At 45.3% G+C, this 17362-nt stretch overlaps 2 protein-coding genes across 7 annotated transcripts in view; one reads left to right on the top strand and one right to left on the bottom strand.

Moving 5' to 3' along the window:
• Nucleotides 1-355: 355 nt before the first annotated feature.
• On the bottom strand, nucleotides 356-16743 carry LOC8053875 (calcium release-activated calcium channel protein 1). 3 transcript variants are annotated; one of them, XM_029968093.4, is made up of 3 exons: nucleotides 16631-16743; nucleotides 4136-4279; nucleotides 356-2259 (listed from the first exon to the last, which is right to left on the bottom strand). In XM_029968093.4, exons 2-3 carry the CDS (start codon nucleotides 4247-4249, stop codon nucleotides 1762-1764), a joined length of 612 nt encoding a protein of 203 aa, XP_029823953.1. In that variant the 5' UTR covers nucleotides 4250-4279; nucleotides 16631-16743; the 3' UTR covers nucleotides 356-1761. The 3 variants fall into 3 exon arrangements, with proteins under 3 accessions (XP_029823953.1, XP_029823954.1, XP_002434765.1); XM_029968094.4 differs by lacking the exon at nucleotides 16631-16743 and adding an exon at nucleotides 4670-4859; XM_002434720.5 differs by lacking the exon at nucleotides 16631-16743 and having other exon boundaries at nucleotides 4136-4934.
• LOC8053876 (lysine-specific demethylase 2B) overlaps nucleotides 4924-17362 on the top strand; it is a 58024-nt gene continuing 45585 nt past the window's right edge. The window contains exons 1-2 of one of the 4 annotated variants that reach the window (XM_029968090.4): nucleotides 4924-5169; nucleotides 17039-17177. In XM_029968090.4, the coding sequence (XP_029823950.2) occupies nucleotides 5137-5169; nucleotides 17039-17177 (172 nt within the window). In that variant the 5' untranslated portion in view covers nucleotides 4924-5136. Of the gene's footprint in view, nucleotides 5170-16285; nucleotides 16395-17038; nucleotides 17178-17362 lie in introns of those variants that run through there. The other 3 variants (XM_040499222.1, XM_029968088.4, XM_029968089.4) reach the window with 3 other exon arrangements.

The raw sequence follows: 17362 nt of genomic DNA on the forward strand, positions 1-17362 counted from the left end.
TGCATAATGTTAGCGATGCAAATGCAGGAGAGAGTAGCTCTTCAATATGCTTTGTTTACATGAGCACTCATGCAGCAGAAACGACTTCCGAGCCCACACACCTCTAGTAAACTGCGCAGGGTATTGACGATAAAACACAGTGCACACCTTTTCTTACATCCAGAGGAAACTTTCTGGCTTTAAGTGGCACCACCGAAAGCTTTGAATTGCCGTCGCTCTACAATTTTTGTCAACCAGCATTTTCCGAGAATGTTCCAGACCTATTTTCCATGGGAAGAATTCAACTATAAAGGTTCGTAACGGGACATCTTGTTCCAGGAACGACGCATCATACAAACGTGCCACGGCCAGCCAAGCAATTCAATAACGGCTTTTATATGCACAGAGGTATGTTTTTTACATGTGAATGCGTGCCCCTAAAATAGGTCGGGAAGAGCAAACGCAATTGGAAACATGCCTTCAAAGATGGCACACAATATATACAGATATACAAAGCACAAATACATAAGTGAGGTGCTCGTCGGTACACAATTTGCAGGTATGTATATATGAACACAATTGCCTAAGGGGAGGCAAAATTACATCACTATATAGTTTCAAAACAGCGTTACAATGCTCAACACGAGATAAAGAAAGGCACTTTCGCACGGTTTAGGGTAGATAATGGTAACACATTTGGCAAGTTTCTTTTAACTGTTTGGCATATTAGAGTTGGTAGAAACAGCTTTTGCTACACTTTAGGACATTCTCTGATGTTTTAAGACGGAAGCAAAATGTTAGGCTAGAAATGTTGGCCGTGATTACAACAGCATACCCTGTCGTTTTATGCAAACATCAATGTCCAACATGAATCTGCCAGGTGTTGCATCGTATAGACAGCTCTAATACATTTACTTGAGTTTGATTGAAACAGAACATTCTGTCCTAAATCTTCGGTGACAACAATCTCATTATAACAAGCCATTTTATATGATAATGTACAGCCATGCCCAAAAGAAAAGGCAAATATCTCCAGTGCATAGCCAGTGAGAGTTGTATATGACCAGTGCCAAACTAGGGGAATGGTTAAAAACAAAACAAAAACCAAGAACTATCTAGTGTTATTTTATAAAGCAACTATCTGGGAACTCTGAAACAGCAGCAGCGATTGATACTCTCCTTGTTCTAGTGAAAAGTAAGGGTTGCTACCAACATCTCCTAGAACACAAGGTCTTTGTCTTGAATGCTGAGGCTACCAGGAGGAAGCCAAATTAGAAAGAGCCAGACTGGCCAGACTTTGCAATTTAATGGCACTGCTAAGCGTGAGTGCTGCCTGGGTGCAACAATTGGAGAACCGCACTTCACAGTTTTCTTACCTCGTGATGCCACAGCATCAAGTAACAAGGCATTGTGTTCCAGGAAGCATTGAAGCTACGTTCATCTGTTTCTGGGAGCTGATCTGCACATGCGCAATGGTTAGCACACAGACAGGACCCCCAGCTTGCCCTTCCTACAAGACTGCAAATCGACGCCAACAACAGCTACACGCCAACAAGGAACATATCATGATGCCGTGGTAAAAGGCAAACAATGAGGTCACGTAGTCCATCGTACAACCCACAATCTTCTTGACCATACGCCAACACCTTGTGCGACCGACCACACGAACGGCCCCCAGCACTGAACCGACCCAAATAACTTAAAAGAACCGCACGATGGATGCACATCATGCCGCCATCACTCGCAGTCTTCCCCGAACGTCCATCTATGTGCAAGGAAGGCTCAGACGTTCAAGAGGGCAGCACTGTTGTCGGCGCTGTCCGTCTGCAGCTGGTTCACCATGTTCTCGAGCTCCTTGACGCTCATCACCGACTGCTCGAACTTATGAGTCACCAGCTGCCGATAGAAGTGCACCGCAAAGATGATGAACACCACGGCCACCGGGATGAGGATGATGGTGGCTGCCAGGGCAGCATCCCGGCTGTAGTCGTAGAAGATGACCCAGGCGAGGATGGCTATCTCCGACATAAACAGCAGGATGCCGAAGACTGTGGAGAAGGCCCAGGCTGTCTCGATGTACAGGTGCATCTTCTCGTGGGGCGACTCAGAGACCGCAGCGATGCCGTGCACGCTCGCTACGGCTTCAAGATTTGGCAGGATGCACGTCGAGATCATCAGGGCAAGCATGTGCACGGACACGAGCAGCGTGGTGCACACGCTGAACGCAATCAGCAGCTGGGGTGGGATGCTCTTGCTCAGCTGGATTTCTACCATCGCCACCTGGCCAGGGGGGTATGGAGTAAGAAGCTGATAGAAGCTGGTTTCATCTTTCTCTGTATACCGCTTAGCTATGATTCGTTCACCCTTCTTCCTGATTAGGGCTATGACGGTGACTACATGTTCAAGCACTTCCAAGGAGCTCTCACACCATCAGAATCACGTTCTGAGGCTATTGGCTCAAGCATGCAGCCTTTGCTCTAATTGAAAAGAGTGAGAGCCAAGATAGAGGCCAAATCACTGTGTTTTTTGGACAATGGGCATACTGACAGGTTTTCCACCTTCGCAATTGCGATAGAAATGTATACCTTACACAGTGCAGCATCAAGTGACTTTTCGTTTAAGAAAAAAAGTGGGACTTAATGTGAAGAGAAGACATTTTTTCATTTCAAGAATTATGGCACATTGGCTGTCGTTACTCCTACTGGTCACGAATCATTTTAGCCATCTTGCTTGAAATTTAGCGAGGTATGGAGCAATGACGGCTGGTACGGCGTCATATGACGTCACGTGCAAGGCATGTATCACTTCTCATGCTTGTTATCAGAGTGAAACAGGGAAACTGATAAAGCAAAGTTTTGTGGCGCAAGTTCAAATTGGCTTTCACATTAAGGAAAGAGTTGTCTTTCCAGTGCATCGATAACCAATAATTAAATGAGTGGAGACATATCAAACAAAACAGCTCTAGCACTTAACAAAGTACACATCAAAGAAAAAAAAAAAAATCTAAGAACAACAACATTGTAGAAATTTGATGTCTTGGGTTTCTATGAAGTTGAAAGTTCACCAGCTTGCCTGTACATTTCCCGGTATTTCTAAGAAGTCACATTTTCCCTATGCAATGCTAAACATGTCATTCTAGAAATTCAAGAGTCATGTTGCCAAACCCGAAAGCTTCACCAGTATTTACTCAAGCTTGCCGGCAATTAGCAAAGCAAGTTGACCACGAAAACATACCTTTGTGTAAATTGCAAGACACCATTTATGAAAGGCGTTCTTCAAAGCAGCCCGGCATTTACCACTGTATCCTATCACAAGTTTCTGCTACTCAGTAGAAGAATCGGGCAACAAAATGCACCTTGAAGCTTGAAAATGAACATAGGCCTCTAGGGTAGCTCTTGAGTATACGTGGCTTGCATTGACGTCACATCAGCCGCAACATTTGGTACCATCGAATTTGTTCTTCTTGGCAATGGCTTGCCAGGAAGAACGAATTTGCTTGTATGAAGTACATGCTGCAGAAGGTATGGGCACAGGGGCATGGTATGGTGCAATGGCAGCTGTTAGGGTGCCATATGACGTCACGTGCAAGGCATGTATAACTTGTCACGCTTGTACCAGTGCGGAAAGGGGAAACAGAGAGTGAAGTTTTGTGGAGCACAGGCATTATCGAAACATACTGGAAAATATGTGCTTCGTAATGCCATACTATCCCCATGTGCAAGAGTCAGTAAAAAAGTTGATGTACTAACTTTTTTTTTTTTTTTTTCATTTTGAAACGGGTATTTTATTTAAGTAATGCACAGCAGGATGTGGTGGCCCAGCACACGTCTCATGGCGCTTTCCGCAGATTGATTATTCGATTACGTGATAATAGCACCTCTTTCGGACTTTGGAATTCATATGTAACCGGATCCCGAGATTCCTAGCCACGTTCGAAAACACATAAACGGGGAAGTCCAAAGTGCGAACGTCGCGAGCGTCCTTGGAAAACACGAAGAGTTGAGGCGCAGCACGCCGAACACGAGAACCGATTAGTTTCTCGCCAATTTCCGTTTCGCTCAGAATCACCCGTGGTTTGCGGAGTCGACAAAGAAATCGCCTCCCCGTTAATGCGCCTCGAAGAAGAGAATCGCGTCGTGTAAGAACTCCCACAAACCATGGCAAATCCGGAGAGCAGCGCGGAAGTCCGGCTGGACGCCTTCAGCTTGGCTCTGCTGAGGTGCAGTCTCCGCCACGACAGAGCGGTGATGGTGTTCTCCGGCTTGCTCATCTCTTTGACCAGGGACTGGATCACCAGCTCCTGCACGACATTCGGACGGTCGCCGATCGAGTCAGTCCAGAGTATTTCGGCGCCGGCGGGTATATTCATCGGGAACCGCTGGGCAGAGCGAGGCGGGCGTTTCGCCACCAATGCACAGATTACGCTACCACCGGAACAACATTTATGCAGCCCATGTTGGCTTTTAGCCTTTTTAGCACAACGACGCGGCAGGAACAGCTACGACACACACGAGAGAAAACATTGTCAGCTTCACACGCGACGCTTCTTCACTGCCAAAGACCGCCTCCTTTCCGAATTCGGGAGAGAAATAACAAAAAAATAGCGACGAAAAGCGGAGGAACGAAATTGATTGCTGCTTGCGTTCAGCAAGCAAATTATCGATCGCCAGTGGGCAGTACCAATCCTTACACTTGAAGTGCACGCGCGATGCTTTGGAACGTTCGGCCGTGTCCGCTGGTATTAAGGTGCACCCCGTGTCCTGGTAAGCATTGAAGGTCTCGAAAGTAAAAGTAATCTAGACGGAGGCTTCGAGTGTGCCGGTTAAAGGGACACTTTGCGCTTCACTGCCCCCAAAGCTGTGCATAAGCGGAAGTCGAAGCATACGGCGTGAAGTGACGTTAGGAGGAGAAGGAGACGGGGAAAGAGAAAGAGAGGGTGAGATCACGTGATCTCCAAGAAGGCGTGTTAGCTATGTCGTCATGAGAAGCACACAACACACACACTCGTGGTCACGCACGCACAAGTGTAACAAACATAGCGGCAGAAGCTTTGAAAATTAGCGACTCGCGGAGCGCTCCGCGTGCATCTGCGGTTAATCCTCGAGAAAAGTAGTGGAGTGAAAGTTGAAAGAAGCGTCCGGGTCGTCGTCGAAAATCATGGAGGAAGACATTGATGAGCGTCGAAAGCTGGTGCGTACGCCGAAAAAATGGTCACTCTCCTTCCGATAGATCCCTTCTCCGGTGCGCCGACCGTAAGGTTTTGAACGAGGCCATTTTGGCGAGTTTTTAAGGGCTCCCTGTGGGATTGCCCTAAAGCCACGAGCTCCGTGCATTACGCTACGTTGATGTGGCCTCATTAGCGCAAACGAAACGCACTGGAGCGTAGACGCTAATATAAACCTTATCCTCCGCCGGCACGCTATAGGCGAGCTTTGTGTGGGAGCGTTCTTCACTTCTCTCATTACGTTTTTTATTCAGAGGTGTTGCAGTCCGTGCTTAAAAAGTTCGTTCGGGTTTGCCCCTTTGATTAAGGTTCGTAGTTGTGTTTGTTGCGGGGATCATTTGCACGAGCAGCCGGGGGAAAGGCATCGTGAGCTAGCGTCGCGCTTTGTAAACATCGACGACCTTGATAGCGCTCTTTGGCTTCTCGACAATTAGGTTGCTATGCTGCTCTTATCTTGTCTCAGATGCGATTAATATTAAAATTGAGGCACATTATCTTGACCGAAGTAGGTGTGCCTCGTTTGACGCGGCGAGTGGTGTTCTTTTGTTCGGCGTTATCTTTTTATTTTATTTTTTTGTTTTGTTTGCCGACTTGAAAGGCTTCACACACTTACGTGAAAGCGAACGTGTTCAAACTTGCGCTTTGCGTGTTTAGTATTGTTTTATTGTATTGTTGCAATATAACTTTTATCTTCCATTCTGGGATTCCTGTGTTTTCCGAGTTGTTGAAAAGTTTGATGCATTCAGGTTCAGCGTACTGCTATGGCGTTTCTGTTTATTTTTTAGCGTGTGTAATTTTTACCGTGTCGATTCAAGTCCACTGTCCGGTTCGGGCGCGTCTCCTAAATACTGGGTTGACCATCGTGTTACGTTACTGTGTTTTTAGTAATGTGTTGACATGGCTGGGCTAGATTTCATCAGACCAATTTGAAATTGCATACTGAGGCGCTTCGCATTTTTGCATTAGCAATTTTTCAGATAGCCAAATGTGTGAAATTGCCGTCTAATTAGTGTTACATACCCTGCACTGCCGCCACATTATCCCTTTCTCACCACAACTGAAGAGAGGGGAAAGCTGCTTTTGTACAAATTTTGAGGGACGGGTTAATCCTCTTTAATCTTGTAGGAGATAGCGATGTCTGGGGCATACAACGGGGAGTCCCGGTAAGAAGAGTTCTTCTTTCCTCTTGTGGTTGCCGGAGAGCTGACGAAATGACGTCAGGCGCAAGCACATGAGTACCGTTTCTGCGTGAATGTGTGGGTAGGCACTGCGGCGGCGACACTAGCCTGGGTATTTCCAGTGTATCAAATGCCAGTACCATAACTTTTTTTTTTTTTTTTTTTTTTTTTTAGCAGTTTATGCGTGAATTTAGATTGAGCTTTCCCTTCTCGAGTTATGAAGCAAACAAAACATCTTCAAAACAGAGCTAAACTCGTAACATGCTTTGTAATATAAGCTTTATTATTGTGTGCGGCGCTTTCACGGTTCGAAATATCCCGCCGACGCACGAGAGCTTGCATCGATATTTTGGTGCGTCCAGTCACTCTCTGTAGAACGTCGCGAGACTTTACGAGGGGTGCCTATTTTGTTGTCCAATTTTTCCTTTCAATAAAATGTGGTAAAAGAGACCAGGGTAACAATCTTTTCCATCTTTCGACCCTCGCTTTGAACAGTTCCGCGGGCGCGCGTAGCGAGCTGTACTTAGATTTGGACCCTCGGGCGGAGGCAATCACTCGACCCTTACTTCAAAGATGTGCCGACACAAGCGCGCTGCTTTCAGGTGTCCGGTCCCATTTTGTCGCTCTAATTGGTTCTTTCACGTTGTAGCCTACCGCCTAAACTTAATGGGGATATAGGTGCCGACTGCCTGCTTCCGAGCTGACCTCTGCGGTCTCTTGTAGAGCGTCCGCTTGTCCTGGATGAGATTCATCGTGTCTCTTTTGTGAACAAGGGTGAAGCCTGTCTCCCGTTAAAACGGCGGAGTGGTTTCCTGATTGTGCTTGACCTTTCTTGACAATTCACGATTTGTTTAAAATGAAGGCCATTTTGGACTTCACACTGTCGTCTGGTGCTGGAGACGCCGTGTAAACTCAATCCTGTAATCCAGGATGCGCAGGCAGGCGTATGATTTTACGAAAAATCTGGAGTATTGTCGCACTTTTTTTCTGTCGGGCGCGGGAAGCCGAAAAAATTCGGTGAAATCGGCATCCTTGTAAAGAGACGCGCGAAGGTCAGTAATAGCGGCTCTGATTTCTTGTAACAGGTTTAATTATATTTTTTTTTCTTCTAATTAGTGAATAAATTAAGGCGTGTTTACATTTTCTTACAAATTAATATACTGATGGGTTTTCGGTGCCACGGGAACTTTGTTTCCGAAATCTCAAACCCGATGCCCGCCTTTGTACTATTGCCCGGTTAGTCGTGGAATCTTGCCTGAATCCCAAATGGCCGTTTAAAAGGAACATTTTGATAACATCGCGCTATGCTTGGGGCCCTAAACTCGTCAAACACGAAGTCGGAGCCGAAAGTTCGCGGAGCGCGTTGATTGGACGCTGGCGACAAAAGCGCGAAGTCATCGTCGGGATAGGCCAGGGCCAATCGGTGTGCCTTGTGAACCTCGGCCCCAACTTTGTGTTTGGCGAGTTTAGAGCCCCAGGGCCTCTAAACTCGTCAAACACAAAGTTGAGGCCGAAGTTGACGGAGCGCACCGATTGGTCTATCACGACGATGACTTCGCGCTTTTTTCGCCGACGTCCAATCAGCGCGCTCTGCGAACTTTCGGCTCCAACTTTGTGTTTGACGAGTTTAGGGCCCCTGAGGCTCTAAACTCGTCAAACACAAAGTTGGGGCCGAAGTTCACGGAGCGCCCTGATTGGACTATCACGACGATGACTTTGCGCTTTTGTCGCCGGTGTCCAATCGGCGCGCGCTGCGAACTTTCGACTCCAACTCTGTGTTTGACGAGTTTAAAGCCCCTGGTCTCATCATAAGTCAGAGCGTCGTCGAAGGTTCGAGCACACGGGAACACGGATACTAAAAATCGCAAGTGACTGGGCATTCGCTGCGCTTGATTAGATCAATTCGATCATAGAACACATAGAGAAAGACGACGAATACCACGCGTTGCGTTTTTGAGGCTGTTTGGTTGCAGAAAGGTGACGAACGCCTTGACATTGTGCGTTTAACACTGTTTGGTTGGTCCCACTGACTCGCAGCGTCGGCCGCGCTCTAATATATCAACATGTCGTGTGTGTGTGTGTGTTTTAACGTAGTTGATTGAAAGAGTTTACCTTTTCATTTCTGGTGGTGATAACTTGGTTTGTAAACACGGCGCCTAATAACAATTGTCGTCATATTTCCACGAGTGGACTTTGAAAGTTCTTGTCTTATCGTTTGCCACTCGATGCAGTCTATCGTTGTCGCAAAGAGGAAGAAAGAGAAGCGTGTTCGTTGTCCATTATCTCCTCTGTTTCGGCCGAACGGCGAGGAAAGCAAAAAGTGAACTGTAAAGATGTTTAGCAACAAGAAACGCGCGCGACCTTCCGAAGCGCCAGCGAGCCATGTCTTCTTGACGATGGACCGCAGTGGGCATTTTGGCTTTTGGGGAAGATACCAGCCTCGAGAGGTCGAGCAGTTTTGGGGAAATGTTTAGGGGGCTTGGTGATAAATGTTCTATGCACAACTTTCTTTTGGCAAAATGCGGCGCAAGACAGGGACAGAGTAAGGGAGACAACACGAAGCGCTACTTTGAACTAAATGTTTATTGAAACAACAAACACTGTTTACACACGCAATCGGGCTTCTCAAGCAAGAATTCGAATTCCTTGTCTCTTAAATGGACTGACGGGGCACCTATTCATCTGTCATCCCCCTGCAATCTAAAGTTAAATGACTCGTACTGCTCTCTCTCGACATTTTGCTTCTTAGCTTTCCCTAACCTAACCTAACCAGCTGGCCCACCTGTCACTATTGATGCACAACTTCTCGGTCTATCGGCAAATTTACATGAACCATTGACCGTAAACGAACCAATGGAAGTTCCAATCATAAATCTTATTCGGCCGTAGAATGCGAAGACACACCTTTGTCATCATTATTAAAGAATTGTTCCTTCTGTCTTTTTTTTTTTTTTTTATACGAACTTGGTGGGTGATTTTGGCGAGATGCGGACGTCTTTCTTTTTTTTTTTTTTTTGTTGTTGCCCTGGCAAGAAAGCGATGCCCTCTTGGTGGTGCTCCGTGTTTCTACAGCTTTGATCACGTATACAAGGAAACATGCACTGAAGTGTCGTCGAAGTTATCGCATCCGCGCTGAAGGCAAACAGTAGTTCGTCTCGACTTTGAATTAACCGCAAAGGCTACAGCGCGAATGCGTAGCTTGACTGGATCGAAAGCTCGTGCTTTGCCTTTGCGGTTATTCTATGTTAAGGTGAGACGAAGTAATCACCTGCTAGAACCGACCGCAAAAAGGCGTAATTCATGCAAAGTTCAGTACACTGGCCACATACGCCGAAATTGTACCGACTCATTCCGCAGAGCTCTAAAAATATGCCCAGACTGTCGCTAATTCGCTCTTTCTCTCTTCCCTTTCTTTTTTTTTTTTTTTTTAATACAAAATTTAAACGAACGAGACGCAAATAAATAGGAGTCCAGTTGGAGTAGGGTTAAGAACCATGTTGAATTAACATACCGGGGTAGAAGAGAAACATCAAAACCTAAAAGGGACAAAAAATAGACGTCTATTTTCTGACCCGCCTCCTGCACACCATATTTTCTCAGGTTTATGAATTTCTGCAAATTAAGCTGCGCCTTTGTGCGCTTTTGGTGCAACAGCACAAAAGAAAAGTGTCCGGCAACAGGTCGCTGCCGCGGAATCGACGGATATGTGCTCATGGTGTGCTCGAAGATAAATACCAGCCGCTCGCTTGTCCTTTGCGCTGTAATTTCTACATATGGCAATTGGCCACTATCGTTCCCTTGTGCGTTTGAGTCACGTACCTGATGATTCGCCGGGTGCCTTCTTGAGGTAAACGAACAAATTCGCACAGCTGCGGGACAATAAAAAAGAAAGTAAATCCTATCTTACTCTGGTCGTGGCGAGAAATGGAGGAGAGGGGGGCAGCGTGCTGACTGATCTGGGGTTGGGGAAAGCTCTGGCGCATGGCTCACGTGTAGGTGGGTGCCGCCGGCAGAAAGGCGTGAAGTTGTTACTGAGTATCTTCATATCAGAATAACTAAAAGAAAAATGACGACGCGTATTAGTTTATACAGCCCAGCGTGAGGTGAGCGAACCCGCGCCGAAGGCACCACCGCACCACTCCAAAATGCGCGACCAAAAGTGTTCGCTGCAGCAGCCGTTGCCGCTCTTTCACCATGAGATGAACGCTCATTGTGACGTAATTAGTAGATCCACCACAGGACGAAATGCACATACAGCGCTCTGTGTTTGCAGTACGGTATAGTTCGATTGCGTGACCAAGCAAAACGTTTCCCCTGCTCTCACAAGCACAGTGCGTGTGGCTCTCCATTTCGTGTAACACGGTGTTAAAACTTGGCGTAAGGGGATTGATTATAATGCGATTAAATGCAAAGGTGCAAGCGAGCTGGACAAGAATGACGAAAATAATCCCTGGAGAAGGGGAATGAAAGAACAAAGGGCAAACACAAATCTCCAAACAAAGCTAGGTGACTAGTGCGGAAACGTGGCTCCGCACCGAGGCCGGATTGGAGATCTGTCGCTGTCTCGAGGGCCGGAAAATTAATAATGAAATAATAAGTAAACCTAAATTATAATTTAAATGCAAAAATTTGAACTACAAAAAAAAAAAAAAAAAACTTTTTTTTTTCTTTTTTATTAGCAGCGAGTTGCGGGTTGGGCGTCATTGGAAAGACCGCAGCCATCCGCGGGCTGCATCTCTCCTGCGAGCCGGGGTTTGAAAGTCCACTGCAAAGCTGACGTCAAGTGACTCAAATCGAGAAACATGCATATTGACAATAATATTATCTTTTCTAGTGAAGGCTCAGTAACCGTTGCATTCATTTTCGCGCACGAAACGGTGACTCCCTGAGAAAGTAAAAACGCAGTGTTAATGCATTTGTATGTACACCACACAATCTTGCAGACTGCGCTCGCTACTACCCAACGTTGTTACTACCCAACCTCGTTGTCACGAAACTTCTGCAAGAAGTCGCTAAAATGGCCAGTAAACACACAAAAACAACACCGTTTCAATTACCTTGTAGAATATCACCTTATCTAGTAATAACGGTGTCAGTATGCATTACATGTTGCAAGTTTAAAAAAAAATAAGATATAAAACTTTTTTTTTTTTTTTTTTTACAGAAAAAAAAATATCAACATTAAGTCTGGTAACAGTGTATTTTTGACGAATCTTTAGAAATGTTCGGCAAACGTTCGGCTTTGCCGAACCCCAAGATTCGGCCCCGAATTTTCGATTCGGCAAAAGTTCGGCCCATCACTAGCAAATACGCTAATTCAACTAAAAAAAAAAAAAAAAAAGTTGCACAGCCACGTGACTTTTGGCATTTCTCTTGTCCTCTAAATTTCTTCTTCCTCACCAGTCCAGTTTCGGTTTCGAGCAATGGCGTTTATATATATATATATATATATTTATTATTATTATTATTATTATTATTATTATTATTATTATTATTATTATTATTATTATTATTATTATTATTATTATTAAAAATATACATGGCGCTCTATCAAAATATTGGTTGGGTAGTCTTCTGACGCCATTATGAGTCTCATGGAAAAAAGTAAAACAAAAATTTTGGGGGAGTGTCAGTGTCCCTTTAAGATATATCAAACATGCTCCAGAAGTTGCCAGTAATACTCGTGTAACACTACAAAAAAAAAAAAAAAAAAAAAAAAGAACACGCGCACCCCACATTTGCAGTCTAGCTTCTTTTTGTCATAGCATACCTGTACGAGGTAGTGGTGTCACCATTTGTTCTGCGTCTGCGAGCGTTATCGATCATGTTGCAGATGCGCTGTCGATCATGTTGCAGATGCGCTGTCGTAGGCTTTTAGATTACGAACACTCGAATAGTTCAAACATTCTAAAGCTTGATATTCTGATGCCTAAGCTAATTTCAACTACGAGACATATATCGTAAAAATTCTGAATTTGGTGTCACGTGCAAAATCTCAATGTATTGCAATGGTAGAACTTTAAAACAAACATTGAATGACATATCAGGTATGAATTAAGCATTAGAGTCAATTTAAGCGCGTAATTCATCTGGTCCACATTGCATCGAATGAAGTGCGAGAGGAGTTCAAGTTTAATTATAAAATAATAAAACGCGTTATACGTTGATAAAAAAAAAAAACTCGCCAACTACAAATTTTTTGTGTTCTTTTTTTAGGCGCGTTAGGCTGGTTGCTCGTTCATTCCGTGTAAAAATAAGTGCTCCCTTCTCGAAGGGATTAAACACGGAGAAGACATGGGCGGTGTACTGCTTCATCCCCGCAAACATATATTTTTTTTTTATTTCCACCCATTCGTGAAGAGAGTGAATCTTAAAGGTATGCTGAACCGAAATTTGGAGCTCACAAAACAAGGCTGGATAGGCGAGATGCTGCAAAACCCCTTTCAAACGTCACTCATACAGAACACGACCGACGAGGCCGACCAGACATGTGACGTGGCGATTCTCATTCCCTCTCCTCTTCGCCTCGTCCACTCGAGTTGCCTCGAAGCCTCGGGAGTCGGGACTGTGAACCGAAGCGAGGAGGAGAGAAGCGAGGCCGCTTCCACTCATTCTCAGCTGTTCTAGGAGAATCGTGACGTCATTTAAGATGTGGCCATCCGTTTGAGATATCGAGGTATGAGTAATGTTTTGGACTTCGTAGGCGTCCCGTGTAACGGTTCTGCGGCCTAATTTTGCGAAATTCATATTTCGGTTCAGCACCCCTTTTGACCTCCTTTACCCTCTTTCTAACAATACGTCCTCAATATGTGAATGACCTTCAATCGTATTTCTGCCCTGGTCGGTGGAATCCAGTGCACTACGCCTTCCGATAATGCAACTCGTCCCAAATTACACTGCCCACTCTGCGAATAAACTTATATTCAAACTGGAGGCAATATGCCGCACTGTAAGGCAGCGATCAGAAATCAAGAAACTCCTCATTTCGGGCAGCGTCCTCTGCTGTTGTTGATGTGCTACAGCGCCAGGGATGAAGTTCGCTCTCAATGCGTTGTCGCCCTTCTCTGATCGCCTTACCCTATTTATAAATGATTCTATCCGACAGCGTTTCCTCGCAATACTGTATTTTTACTCTTGCGCAAATTTCCGAAGGTTTTTTTTTTCTTTCCCGGACAAGAAATTCATTCGAGAAACAATAATAATAACAATAATAACAATAACGTCAGAACGAGGCCGATCTCTGATTGGCTTTGATTGAAAGGATAGTGGGTAGACCTCAATGCTAGATGTCTTAAGGTCTACCCACATTTTTGTTTTTTTCCCAACCAGTCAATAAGAGTTTAGCGTTTTGACATCAGTGCAACCGCTGTGCTCTCTAAATAAAAAAGGGTGTCACCTTGCACCATTTTTGTCGCATATAATGTACACGAAAACTTTAGTTCGACGTAGAGCGCACTATGGTCCAACAGACTGCCCCAAATTTCACGAGGGGCTTGATAAAGGTGCAATATAACTTATCAAATAGCTAAAGATCAAAGACCACGGAAAGAAAACACTGGGGTTTTGCAGTAGAGCCGATAAGACCCCGATTATTATTATTATTTTTTTTTTGTAGTCAGTAATGCGTACGTTAACTATTTTAATAAGTTGTACCACACGGCTATCAAGCCTGTTGTGAAAGTTAGTTCCGTCAGATCGACGTGACTGCGCTGTACGTCGAACTGAAGTTTTGGGGTGTATTACATGGGACAAAGGGTGTAAGAATACACCCTTTTTCTTTTTTTACTGTTAAAGAAGCAGACGAACTTGCGCTGCACACTGCACGTGACCACGGAGAAGAGTGAAGGCGACTCAAACTGGTCGGTCCTCGATCGGCGGTTTTCGGGCGGAAAGAAAACGAATTTCGAGCCGCGAATTGTGTTCTGGGTAGCTGGGCTCTCATATGTTATGTACAAGTAAAAACCTTGGCGAGCATAAATACCCTGTCAGTGTCCCTTTAACGGTAAGCGTGACGTCACGAACGCCCTGGAGGCGGCTGATCTCCCCGAGACGCGCATCGCTAGAATCCGCCGTTTGGAACGAAAAAATATAGCCGGCCGTTTAGAATATAAGCGTGCGATCGTCATTAGCGGATTTCGTTGATCATCTTTTACTCACTTCTGAATGTCAGAGTTATACTTGAGTCTTCATTTCAGTATCCCTCAAACATAGCAATGAATCGGGTTAAAACAGAAAAATAAAAAATTAGACGCGCTCAGCCTCATATATAACGGTAAACATTTCTGCATGACGCTGGCAACGGTTACATGAAGCGGTCAGTCGATTTACGAAGGCGACCGCCAAAACGCATCCGTTGCCTCTCCCGTTCAGCTTTGGATGAGCGTGTACGCGCTCGAGCGCCATCGGACGCGGGAAACTCGCGCCTCCAGTGCGAGTTTTCCCACCGTTCTTCTGCTGTCGGTGACAGGTGACTCATGTGCAACGCTGTCAAAGCTGCTGGCATGAAAGCCAGAAAAGATAACAATATTTTTGTCAATATGAATGTTATTTGTTTTTTTGTATTCGAGTCATTTGACGTCAGCTCTGCATGAAGTGTGCGTCCCATATTCGCAACGTCTCGTCTTTAACTTTTAAAATGCCGGGTTCTGGTGTTAGGACACACATCGACGTTTAGGAAGATGAAAAGAGTTGCAACGTCGAACGTGATAGTTCTCTGTTCAGCTTTATGCGGATACATGAAAACCGCGAAATAACGCTAAAAAAGCAATATTATTTTGTTTGGGCACAAACTTCTTGTGAGCCGAAAACAGGATTGTTATAATTGCAGGGAGTGCTTTAAAGTAATTGTCAGTCAATGCTTCAACTACCTCATTGCATCACTAAAGAAGTCAAATGAAAATTGCGTTATCCAGATTGTATCGCATCATTTGTCATTGTGCAGTGGACTGCGTAAGACCCGCACAGTTACCGTGTTGACTACTCCACACCTCGCTGTAACCGCGGGTTGTTTCACACTATGATGGTAACTACACGTCCGCGCGGCGTCCATTTGCTATCCGTGGCCCCGTCGCGTTCTCGCGCGTGCGCAGACTTTTGCCGAATCTTTGTCAAACTTTCCTTCAAAAGTTCGGCATATGCCGAACTTTGCCGAATTTAAAGTTTGGCAGATTCGGTCCATCACTAGTATTTGCGGCTTTTTATTACATTTCTGTTTTTAATATTGAGTGCGTGCCTTTGATGACCCACGACGTTGATTATATTTGTTGGATGTGTCTAAACCATAGAAAACGGCACGTAACCAAAAAGAAGAGAGTGAGCTCGACTCAACCCGGACAGTTCTTGACTGGCAGTTTTCGGGTGGAAAGAAAATAATATCGAGCAGCAAATTGTATTCTGGATAGTTCTCTCATATGTCATATACAAATAAAAACCTCAAAGATCATAAATACCCTTTCAGTGTCCCTTTAACTCTCGTGATAAGATTTGTCTGTTCTAGAAAAATTTAAACTTTGTTTTTCAAACTTGGATTGAGCGCGTTGGTAATAGATTCAAAAATACGAAAGAGTTAAATGGTTAAGTACGAAAGAGTTCTTGTCCGTCCCCTTTGTCTAACTTTCGTATATTGAAACTTGTTTTTCAATATTTCAAATTATGTTGTTAATAAATCAGACGCGAGAAGATATATTTTCCTACTAAATGTTGAAAAAGACCATGTCACTACGCCGAAAGTGCGAACAACAGTTCACGTTCTCCGTGGGCTTCACGGCATCCTTTACCGCCTTATCACGATATTCCGCCGCCATTGGATAATTAAACGAGTGCAGTTGGCAACCGAGCTTACGTGCGTTTTCCGCCAACAGTGGCAGATGGCAGCACCTGGCGTGTGCCGCCATCTTCTACCTTCCTTGTTCCGTTATCCAATCAAAACATCGGATCCGTGACAGACGATCATGGCGGATTCCGACGTGAATAGCGAGACAGACCCTTCGGCGTCGATTTCGCATTCGTCGAAGGTATTTCACCCGATATTGTTCCTCGACGGTTCGTCGCGGAGCTTGAAAGTTTCTCGATACGGCAGCTCATGTCGCTGTGTCAACGGCGCAGTTCACTCGGCTGGCTCTAAAACCGCGATGCTGCGATTTTAGTACGTAGCAGGAGTCCTCGGAAATCTAATATTTATGCGTTTTTTTTTTCTTTTTGTTATTTGCATTGTATTTATTCGCGACCGACAGGTATTTTCGGCACTCACTTGATCGATGTCAGTCGAAGATGTGGGTAGCGGTGTCCGCGATGTTTTCTTTCTCGAGCCGTTATTGGCGTAGCGGATGAGAGGGGCCGTCCGAATACCAGCTGTTTTTTTCGAGCCGAGCGCCTCCTCGTAGGCTTGGCGCTGCCACACAATGCTTAGAGACACGTTTGGAGTTTTTGGAACGTTTTCTCTTGTTTCCCCAGCTGTGGCAGTCGGTGGTCTCTGGCGTATCGTTTGCTTTCTCACTGGCGTTAAATGGCGGCGGTCGCTGCTGTTGCCTCGGCACGCGTCGCACTCTGAGACGAAAAGCTTCGCTTCACGGTTGAAAGTGTCGCGTTGTGTTCTTGTTTTGAGGCTTGCAAATCTAATATTGCATTGGTCTGTTGTCCCCACCTTTCCGCATCGCAGCGAGTGAAGGAGCGTCGTCACTACACGGAAGACTGTCTTCAGGACGACGAAATCGAAGGGCGAAGGATGTTTACCGTGGAGGATAAAGTCACCAGCCCCGCTTTCACCTGCACCTTCGTTAAAGAGATGAAGGGGGAAGGTATGGAACTCAGTCGGACCCTCTTCTCGTGTTCGCTCGCTCGCTCGCTCGCCTGCCTCTTTTTGTTTTGAAGTTTACCCCGATAGTTACTTCGATTCGATACTCTGCTCCGGGGGTAAATGTTTGTGTCGAGTGTCGCAAAGCGGCCTGTTGGAACTACGCTGCTTTTGGCAACAATATGTTAT

Source organism: Ixodes scapularis, unplaced genomic scaffold (genome assembly GCF_016920785.2).
Source record: "Ixodes scapularis isolate PalLabHiFi unplaced genomic scaffold, ASM1692078v2 PGA_scaffold1__304_contigs__length_218370807, whole genome shotgun sequence".
NCBI lineage: Eukaryota > Metazoa > Arthropoda > Arachnida > Ixodida > Ixodidae > Ixodes > Ixodes scapularis.